At 50.4% G+C, this 10,538-nt stretch overlaps 1 protein-coding gene across 1 annotated transcript in view; it reads right to left on the bottom strand.

Moving 5' to 3' along the window:
• Nucleotides 1-3,747: 3,747 nt before the first annotated feature.
• Slc6a16 (solute carrier family 6 member 16) overlaps nucleotides 3,748-10,538 on the bottom strand; it is a 32,431-nt gene continuing 25,640 nt past the window's right edge. Inside the window, exons 9-13 of the mRNA XM_021167870.2 lie at nucleotides 8,802-8,985; nucleotides 8,351-8,552; nucleotides 8,067-8,226; nucleotides 4,462-4,624; nucleotides 3,748-4,284 (exon numbers count right to left, since the gene is read on the bottom strand). Coding sequence (XP_021023529.1) covers nucleotides 4,060-4,284; nucleotides 4,462-4,624; nucleotides 8,067-8,226; nucleotides 8,351-8,552; nucleotides 8,802-8,985 — 934 coding nt within the window. The 3' untranslated portion in view covers nucleotides 3,748-4,059. The remainder of the gene's footprint in view (nucleotides 4,285-4,461; nucleotides 4,625-8,066; nucleotides 8,227-8,350; nucleotides 8,553-8,801; nucleotides 8,986-10,538) is intronic.

The following is a 10,538-nucleotide window of genomic DNA, read 5'->3' as shown; positions in this document are numbered from 1 at the left end:
CTATTTTTGAAACTATGTGAGGAAATGTGAAAGGAAGTAGAAGTGAAAGAAGAGACAGTCTCCAAATTTAGAATCGTAGCGATGTCCTATATGAAATTCTAAATGAACAATGCCTAAAACCCTGGAAAAAGTAGCAGTGCTCGTACCTGCGCTGCCAAAGGTGAGCCAAGGATCTGGGTTAAGATTCAGAAGATGAATATGGATTTATCCTTGAGACGAGCATGGGGCCCCATGGGCCAAGAGAGAAACTTAACCCATGCTGCTCAAGGTGCCCACGAACCTTCAGTGTCACTTGCACCAACCTGAGACCGGGATCCTGAGCATAAAGCCAGAATCACTGCAGGTTGAGGGCTGAAGATGTGATTTTTTAAAAATATTTTTTATTAGGTATTTTCCTCAATTACATTTCCAATGCTATCCCAAAAGTCCCCCATACCCTCCCCCCAACTCCTCTATCCACCCACTCCCCCTTTTTGGCCCTGGCATTCCCCTGTACTGGGGCATATAAAGTTTGCATGTCCAATGGGCCTCTCTTTCCAGTGATGGCCGACTAGGCCATCTTTTGATAGATGCGATCTTTAAATTAAAAAAAAAAAAAAAGTATATGCGTGTGCGGGTATGTGTGCACGGGCATATTTGCCCATGCCGCAGTAAGAACGTTGAGGTCAAAGGACCACTTGCTGGGTCAGCTCTGCTTCCGCCATCTTGTTTCCAGGTCAGGTTTGAGCAGGTGCTGTGCATTCCTACCTCAGAGAAGCCCTGAGCACCTGCACCCTCTTGGGCCTCTCAACATCCTGTCATGGAGGAGGGAGGAACTCACAAGGCCCGCCTCTAGCTGAGGTCTTCTGCACAGGCAATGGTTGCTGGCAAGGGAGAGACATTTCCTCAGTGGTGCAGCCATCCCAGGCGCCCTCAATTAACCCCTCACCCATGCTCCTAGAAGAATTAGACTCTCTGGGTCTCCAAGAAATAACAAGGACGTGAGAGTAGCAGGCTGCCTCTCTGGGAAAGGAAGAGGATCCGTGGAGTTCAAGGAGGACAAGAGAGGGAAATGAGGGTGGCCACTGCCATAGTGCACTGCATACATGTGCGGAGGTGTCATCATGAGACCCAGGGTTACAGATGGCTAATGTGTGCTAATAAAAACTCTTGTCAAGGGGCTGGAGAGATGGCTCAGTGGTTAAGAGCACTGACCGCTCTTCCAGAGGTCCTGAGTTCAATTCCCAGCAACCACATGGTGGCTCACAACCATCTAATGGGATCCCATGCCCTCTCATGGTATGTTTGAACACAGCGACAGTGTACTTGTCATATATATAAAATAAATAAATGTAATCTTTTTTTAAAAAACAATGGATGTAAAATCAACCAGTCTGTGGGTTGAATTACCAATTCATAATAAGTGCAGCAGCTTGTCGAGCCTGGCGGGGCAGGCCTGTCATTCCAGCTACTTAGGAGGTTGGGGCAAAAGGATTGCAAACTAAAGCCAGCCTGGACAACAGCGTGAGTTCGAGGCTAGCCTGAATAACTCACGGAGAGCCTGTCTGAGAAAGCAAAGACAGCATGTGCTTCTCCCAAGAAGAACTCAGATCACCAGCCTTGGATCACCAGCCTTGGTGCCAAACACTTTCAACATAGAGACAGCTTGCTGACACAAATCTCTTCTCTCTTTCCATCTTTCCCTTCTACCTTTTTCAGTAGTACTGGGGGTGGAATCCAAGGCCTGTGTATGCCAGACAAGCCCTGTACCACTGAACCATGTCTACTCTGGTGGAAGGAAACCCAACTCCCACAGGTAGTCGTTCAAATACGCAGGCGCCATGGCATTTCCACACCTACACACATGCATGCACACACACACACACACATGCACACACACTCATAATACATATATACATGTTCATACACATATACACATGTACACACTCATACACACATACACATATTCACACACACTCACATGCACATATACACATACATGCACACATCTCATACATATACACATATACACATGCTCACATATATACACATGCACACAAATACATACTCACACACACACACACACACAATCATGCACAATAAATGTAAAAAGAAAAAAATGAAGACAAAGCTACAAGAAAAGAATTCCCACTGTAGTAAAATCTTGTGTGGATATTTACTGGCATTAAGTAAGTGCGGTCTGTTTGTATATAATATTTCCTTGTTAAATTTTAAGAGGGTGCAGAAGCAAACCAACAGCTAAAATGATCAAGTTGGTATCTGCTTCAAAATGGTGGAGAGGCATGTGGAAGGCAGCTTGGTCTCGCGGGAGAGACAGGCCAGGTAAGGAGCACATGGTGACCCCTCAGGCTCCTCCTCTAGAGAGTTCAAAAACATCAGAATGACAGTGAGTGAAGCCAGAGGCCATGAGGCCTTGCCAGGTTCTAGCCAGCTCACTGAACCAACCCGGAGCCCTTCATGATGGTGACTATCCCACCACTATGAACAAGGGGGACTTGAGAAGACAAAAGGAGGGCTCGGTCATACCCACAAGTGCCGGGAAATCGACTCTGGACAAGGGGGATCCAGAGTTATCCAGGAACCTCAGACAGAACCTGACCTTCCTGTTACTCAGCCACACCCACTGCAGCAGCCTGGAATCTTCCCAGGTAGTCTTGCAGCTGGGTGCCCAAGGGCCATGGAGCAAGTAAGTGGCTGCAGGGGAGAAAACCTGAGTGTGAGGAGACTCAGCAAGGCCTGCCGCACTCCATCAGCTTCTCCAAACCCTTAAGGTCTGCCTTGTAATCCTATTACCATGATTGCAACTCCAAAACTGGAACTGGGGTGAGGCAGAAGGAAGGATGGTGAAGAAATAGACTCTGACCCAGGTAGCAGGCTCCACCTTCATTTGGATCTAGCAGGGAGGAGCGACTTAGTCCCTTGAGCTCTCTACAGAGGCCTTCCACATCTCTGTCTTCCGAAGTCCAAATGTGAGCTGGGAGCCCCAAGCCCCATGACCTTGTCACATCTGGAGAACATCCATTCTCTGGCTCTCTGAGGACGCACTCGTTGCTACCCAGGATCTCTCTGGGCTCTGGTCACTTGGAGAGTAATGTTAGCTCAGCTCTGGAACCACCTGGCCTGACTTAGCTGGGCAGGCTCAGCCAATCAATCCCACCATGAAACCATGATGTCTCTTTTCAAGTAATGGGAACCCTTGGTGGACTTCAGCCACACAGCTCTGTTGGACCTCAGCCTGGTTGTGTACAGAGGCGCACACGGTCCATAGTGTTGGAAAGTAAACTTCAAAAGTGAGCTTTAGTGGGCGGTACAATGACTCGGCCTATACGCGATGACCTGAGCCTTATTAATGGGGCTCACACGTTAGAAGGAGAGAAACCAATCCTGCAAGTTGTCCTCTGACCTCCACACGCATGCTATGATGTGTGCATGTGTGCCCCCACCCACACACACACACTCATACCACTACACAAACACAATGAGTTTTAAGACTCTGTGGCCTGTGATGGGATTACTACTCTTAGCAGCAAGCACGATACTCCCTTTCCCAGTTCATTGAGGGGATTTTCAGGTCCTCTCGGCTGAGGAGCATGCTCTGGACAAGGCCTGGGGGCTGACTGAGCATGGATTGGTTGAGGCACTGGGAACACAGGACTAGATCTGTGGCTCTCAAAAACAAATGGCAGCGCTGTGAAGGCCAACTGCCTGAGACAGCTACAGAAAGTGAGCCTCACGCAGTCTGGCACTGCAGTGACTGATTTATTAGCCAGCAGCCCCACCCTTCCCGTCACCGTGCAGGAGACTCTCAGACCAGGAGCAGGGCTGGCAGGATAACCTCGGTGCACTAAGCGAGGGTCCGGGGATGCACTGTATGGCAATGGAAGATCCCAGCCAGGAATGTGCTGCAAAGCCAGCGGGGCCCCACAGCTCTGCTGCCCTAGGCAATCTAGGCTGGTGATCGCTTTAAGCTGCTGTTCAGAGCTGCCTCTTTGGTCTGCTGTAAGAGATGCAAGATGTCTGGCCTGATGAGGGAAGTTGGGGGCTCTGCTGACAGGCTCATTAGGACTCTGTTTTGTAGTCTTGTAGAATATCCTTTGAGGCCTCCTTTGTAGACTGGATCTGGCCACTGCCCAGTGGTAGCTTACTGGATGGTGTGGATCTGAAGGGAATCCCCAGGGTGAGGCAGTATACAAAGTATGCAGGGATGGGCATGAGGACAAAGACAGTCAGCCCAGCAATCAGGATCTTGGACCATGCTGGGAAAACACGAACCACCTCTTTTGACTGTAAGAGAGACAGAGAAACATAGATTAACACAGCAAAGTTCCCGGAAGAGGAAGAAGAGGTGTGGTGGGGAACGGGGAGGGAAGCTGGTGAGTTTTCTATGATCAGAGCCAGTGGCCAGGTCCCCGGCTCACAGGGGACTGGAAGGAGCTTCAAGATCTGAGAAAGGACACTCACAGTGCTTGAGTCCCAGGCAAAGTAGACAAGGGGCCCCTTGACAAGGTATACGAAGACGGACGTTAACAGGCCTAGCACCACCATTGGAGAGACGTAGCACCACAGCCAGCCACAGCCAGAGAAAATGGGGCGGCCCAGCAGAGCCACCATGCCTGCAAGGAACCTGTTGAGGGACACAGAATGTGGCAGCCAGTCCGGCCTCCCCACCTCAGAGGGGAGGGTAGGCAATGGCAGCTCAGGCCTGCTTTATGTCAGCCCTCCTGCTCTCGCCTTCATTAGTCTGTCCTCCAGTCCCCTGCTAATCAACACCACCCATGGGTCCCACACTCCTCTCAGCCATCCTGGGATGACATCTGTGATGTGGCAAAGACCCATCTGGGTGCTAGGTACCCAACACTGAGCCACATAAGCCAAGCAAACAGAACCCAGACAGCACTGGGCTCTCAGGAACTCAGTCTTGGATTCTTTCAGCCATGTGGTCTCAAATTTTTACACACACACACACACACACACACACACACACCCAAAGCCCTTTGACTGAGGAGACCAGGTTCCTGGGTCCTCCTCTACTCTCCATCGCTCTGTCCAGACTTGGCTTCAGAATGCCATCCTCGGCACTCCGGCCTGTCTGACATCTCCATCCTCACCCTCAGTGTCTCTCTCCACTTACCTCCACTGTGGACTTGAGACGCCCACTGGGCTGTCTGCACATGCTCTTCTCCTACAGACCCTGTGCTTTGAGAGCAGCTCAATGTGATGATGAGTTCATCCCAGAACCAAAAGTGTTTCCTGGCACTAGGGAGATGGCTTCAATATACACAAAAAAAGCCAGGCACAGTGGTGTACACCTGCATTCCCAGCACTGGGGAGGTGGAGACACGAGGGTCTCTGAGGCTTGCTAGCCAACCAGTCTGGCTGGAGAGCTCCAGGTTCAATGAGAAACCTCGCGTGCACATCACACAAACACTCACACAGCCACACTTGAGTCTCAAATGTCTGCTGATAACCATTGAGATGGCTCAGCAGGGAAAGGCATTTGCTGCCAAGCATGATAACTTTGAGTTCAATCTCTGGGACCAACATGATAGGAGGAGAGAACCAACTCCCACAAGCTGTCCTCAGATCTCCGCACATTCACTGTGTCACACACATGCCCATACACATACGCTCAGCCACACAAAGGACACATAAGAATATCCGGGGCTCGAGAGATTCCTCAATGAAGAGTACTGGCTGCTCTTGCTGAGGACCCAAGTTTGATTCCCAGCACAACTATCCCTGACTCCAGTTCTAGGGAATCTGATGCCCTCTTCTGGCCTTCATGAGCACCAGGCACACATGTGGTGCATAGACATGCATGCAGGCAAAGCATTTATACACATAAAATAATTTTTAAAATGTTAGGTGAGGGGCTGGAGAGATGGCTCAGCAGTTAAGATTACTGACTGGTCTTCCAGAGGTCCTCTTCCGGTGTGTCTGAAGACAGCTACAGTGTACCTCCATATATGGACTCTGAGGTCCTCAGCACCTTCTGCCTTGGACCTGCACCACTGTGTCCTATCAGTTCTTCTCTTTGGGGACAGAATCCATGTAGGTCAGACTGTCCTAGACCTCACTGAGATCCCCCTGCCTCTGTCTCCGATGTGCAAGATGAAAGGCCTGCCACATTATGCCCACTCTATTAATTTTTGAGCTGCTGTGACAAAACACCTGACAGAAAGAAATGTAAGGGAGGCAAGGTTTACTAGGGCTCTTGATTTTGAGGGGAATGTGGTCCATCGTGATGGGGAAGAAATGGCTGCAGAGATGGCTCCATCCATGGCAGCTGGAACATAGAGTGGACTCGGGAGCAGAGAAAGCCTGCTAGCGTCAGGGTCGAGTATCACCTCTCCAGCCAGGCCCAGCCACCTAAAGGCTGCACAGCCTTCAAAACAGCCTCACTCAAGAGACACAAAATATCCAAAACACAGGCTTGTGGCTGACAGTTCAGATCTGAGCCACAAAAGAGGAGCCTAGGACTGGAGGCTGAGGCCGCTCCATTCCACTCCAGTTCCCAGATCAGGCCATTGTGGGAGCATCATGTCTTTGTCACACTAGAGGAAGACACCACCAGCTCCTGTTTTAAATCGGACACAGCCTCCCAAGTCTCCTCCTTGGTTCTGCTTGGTTTTCCTCCACAAAGCCACCAGAGGTGCCTTCTTTTTAAAAAAAAATTTTTTTTTGATGGTACATGCCTTTAATCCTAGCACGGAGGCAGAGGCAGGTTGATTCCCATGTGAGGCCAGCCTGGTCTACATAGCAAGTTCTAGGATAGCCAGGGATATATAGTGAGACCCTGTCTCCAAAAAAGAAGAAGAAGAAAAAGAAGAAGAAGAAGAAGAAGAAGAAGAAGAAGAAGAAGAAGAAGAAGAAGAAGAAGAAGAAGAAGAAGAAGAAGAAGAGGAGGAGGAGGAGGAGGANGAGGAGGAGGAGGAGGAGGAGGAGGAGGAGGAGGAGGAAGAGGAAGAGGAAGAGGAAGAGGAAGAGGAAGAGGAAGAAGAAAATTTAAATCTGACAATGGTACTCCTTACTACAAACCACCCAGTGGATTTTTTTTGGTACATGCTACACACAAAGCTAGGTCATATCATGGTTTACAAGGCCCCATCTTCTGTCCTCAAGCTCCTGGTCCTATTCCAGCTCCTCTGGATTCCTTGTTCCACGACAGCTTCCAGCAGGATGTTTCCTCGGGGGTCTCCGGTGCAGGCAAGCTTACAGATCTGCTCACATACACACACGCACACACGCACACAGGCACAGGTCACTTACACATGAAGCATGGCTCCTCTCTGAAGGAGTCAGACCACACACACCTACACTGAACCAACGGAACCTTTAATCTCCTCATGCCTTGTGCTGGATGTGCCTGTGCACCGGTGTGGAAGCTGGAGCTGGGTGCCAGGCGGCTTCCTGACTTTCCTGAGACGAGGTCTCTCACTGAACTCCGAGCTGTACTCCCTGGCTATCAGGGCCCTGGGAGCCTCTTGTTTGCACCTCCCATCGCCTCGGGTGTAACACTGAAGCAGAAACACCCACACATAAACTCACACACATGCATGCATGCATGTGTCAGGCAGATAGAAGAGGCTAAGGGGAGATCATAAGCCAGGACTGGTGTTGAGGCAGTCGGGGAGCAAGGGAGTATCCTCGGCAGAAGGGGAAGACGTCCTGGTTGCTGAAACGGTGTCGCCATGGCCATCTATGTGCATTCCAAGGGAGAGCTCAGACCTGCATGCTTCTACAGCAAGGACCTTACCAGCTGAGCCTCCTCCTCTCCTCGCTTGTCATTTATGGTCTCCGGGTCTGTCAGTGTTAATGCTATCTGACTACACCACTAGCATATGGGCTCCTGCACACAGGGTGCTGCCTTTGGTTTATGCAGCGTCCCCGGTCACTAGCAGGTCATAAAGTGTATGAGACACCCCAAAGTCCAACAAATAAACATTTCTCGGAGCCCTTGTAGTTAAGGACCCTCACTGCCACTCTAGTTTGAGATTAGAAACCACAGGAGAACCATCAACCCTCCCCACAGATCCATGCTCTAGGGGCCTGGCCTGGCCCTTCACCTGTCGGCCCCGTAGGCCCAGGCTACAGCAAGGTTTTCGCATATGATGATGATGATGATGGGCACTGCTACCCAGCATTCACTCAGCAGTGAATAGTAGTAGATGCCTGAAGGTTGGATGAAGATGAGGCCGCACAAGAACATCACCATGGAAACGCACACTGGAAGAAGCATCGGGTTTGTGTCAGGATCCTGGAGGTCTGGCAAGGGGATGGGGCTAAGGGGAGATCACAGGTCAGGGCTGGTGGCAATGCTGTGGGGGAGCTGGGCGGGAGGTGGGAATACCTGTGAGCAACCTCGGCTGTCTCCTGCAGAAGGGGAAGGTGTCCTGGAGTGTCAAAACGTTGCCCAGCATGAACATGAGATTGGAACACATGCCCAGCGTCAGCAGCAACAGGAAGAAGAGGACAGTCCAGAAGCCAGACCCAGGTAACAGGGAGATGACCTCAGTGAAGATCAGGAACAGGAAGCGAGGGTTGTCCTTAATCTGCATGCACACAAGAGTAAAGCACGCTCCCTGCTGTTCTAGAAACCCCCTGAAGCCCCTGCAGTCCCAGGGGAGAGCAGACCTGGAAGGACCCCCTGCCGTCCACAGGAGCTGTTATGTGAGTGGCACTTCCTGAGCGACCAGGGCTACGCACCACATTTCTTTCTGGAATGAAGGAAAGCTGAGCTCTCTGTGGTGCAGAGCGAGCTCTCCAGCATCGCCTTTGCCCTGGGCCATCCCCCCACTGACCTTCAGAAACTGCTTCTGGACGCTGCATTCAGGCACCACGCTGAGAATGGCGCTCCTCAAGGGTGGGGGGAGGCTGCTGAGCCAGGAATTGTAGGTGGAGGTCGGGTTGACCCTCAGGTCCGGGGGCTGTGCCTCGGGCGGCAGGATCCCCTGGGCTATCAGCCTTAGAAGCTTCTCTTGGTTCCTGAGGATGAGGCGAGGCAGAATGGTCAGGTTTGGACACTGGCCTTCGCTTGCTCATCTTATCCATCTCGAGCCCAGCATTAGTGACCTGGGCAAAGGGAAGCCTGCAGTGGACCCTCAAGCACGCCCATTCTTAGCACCATCAAGAGTGTGTGCCGCTGGGAACCCGGGGTAGGGACTCTATGGGCTTCCTGGGGAATCTGGGGTCTTGGTCTTCATGACCTTTTCTGAGACTGAGAGGGGAAAGCTGACCTTTGAAGCCCCACACTACAGAGAGCCGGAACAGCTTCCCAGGACTTGGAGGTGTGTGACACTCCCAGGTTGTGCCATGTGGAAGAACTGTTAACCTCTGTCCTGAGCAGAGCCTTGCTGAGAGCTTTGCAAGCCTTGTGAGCACAAGGGTAGACTGACAATATCCTACAGTGTAAAACAGGACTCTGTTCTGAGGACAAGCCACTTACACATTTGGACTAATATTCTCGTTGTGAATAAGCTAAACTGAAAGATATTTTTAATCTTCTTATGAAAATAAAACAGCTGGGCTGGAGAGATGGTTCAGAAGTTTTAAGAGCACTGACCGCTCTTCCAGAGGTCCTGAGTTCAATTCCCAGCAACCACATGGTGGCTCACAACCATCTGTAATAGGATCCGATGACCTCTTCTAGTGTGTCTGAAGACAGCTACAGCAACAACAACAACAGCAACAACAACAACAAGACAGCAACAGGGGCTGGAGAGATGGCTCAGTAGGTAAGAACACTGACTGCTCCTTTGAAGGTCCTGAGTTCAAATCCCAGCAACCACATGGTCGATCACAACCATCTGTAATGAGATCTGATGCCCTTTTCTGGGGTATCTGGAGACAGCTACAGTGTACTTACATACAATAAATAAATAAATCTTAAAAAAAAAAAGACAGCAACGGTGTACTCATATGCATAAAATAAATAAATAAATAATTCTTATAAAAAATATTTTAAAAAGAATAAAACTGTTAACAAGGGGCTGAAGCAATTGTTCCGCAGCCAACACAAACATGTGCTGCTCTTCCAGAGGCCACAAGTTTGACTCCCAGCACCCATGTGAGCAGGCTGAGAACTGCCTGTGGCTCCTGCTCCTGGGAATCAGAAGCCATTTTCTGGCTTCTTCATCCACTTACACAGTGAATAAATGAATGTGAAAACATTAGTTAATTAAAATATATAAATAAATGGTGGTTTAGAAGCCAAAATCATTCTCCTTTTGTTTTTGGGTTTTGGTTTTTGTTTTGTTTTGGTTTGGTTTGGTTTGGTTTGGGGGGTTTTCTTTTGTTGTTTTGTTTTTTAAAGATAGGGTGTCTCTTCCTGGTTGTCCTAGAGCTCACTATGTAGACCAGACTGGCCTCAAACTCACAGAGACCTGTCTCTGCCCCTCTGCCCCTCTGCCCCTCTGCCCCTCTGCCCCTCTACCCCTCTGCCCCTCTGCCCCTCTGCCCCTCTGCCCCTCTGCCCCTCTGCCCCTCCGCCCCTCTGCCCCTCTGCCCCTCTGCCCCTCTGCCCCTCTGCCCCTCTGCCC

Source organism: Mus caroli, chromosome 7 (assembly GCF_900094665.2).
Source record: "Mus caroli chromosome 7, CAROLI_EIJ_v1.1, whole genome shotgun sequence".
In the NCBI taxonomy this organism is placed as follows: domain Eukaryota; kingdom Metazoa; phylum Chordata; class Mammalia; order Rodentia; family Muridae; genus Mus; species Mus caroli.
This window is presented reverse-complemented; position numbering and strand designations above follow the sequence as displayed.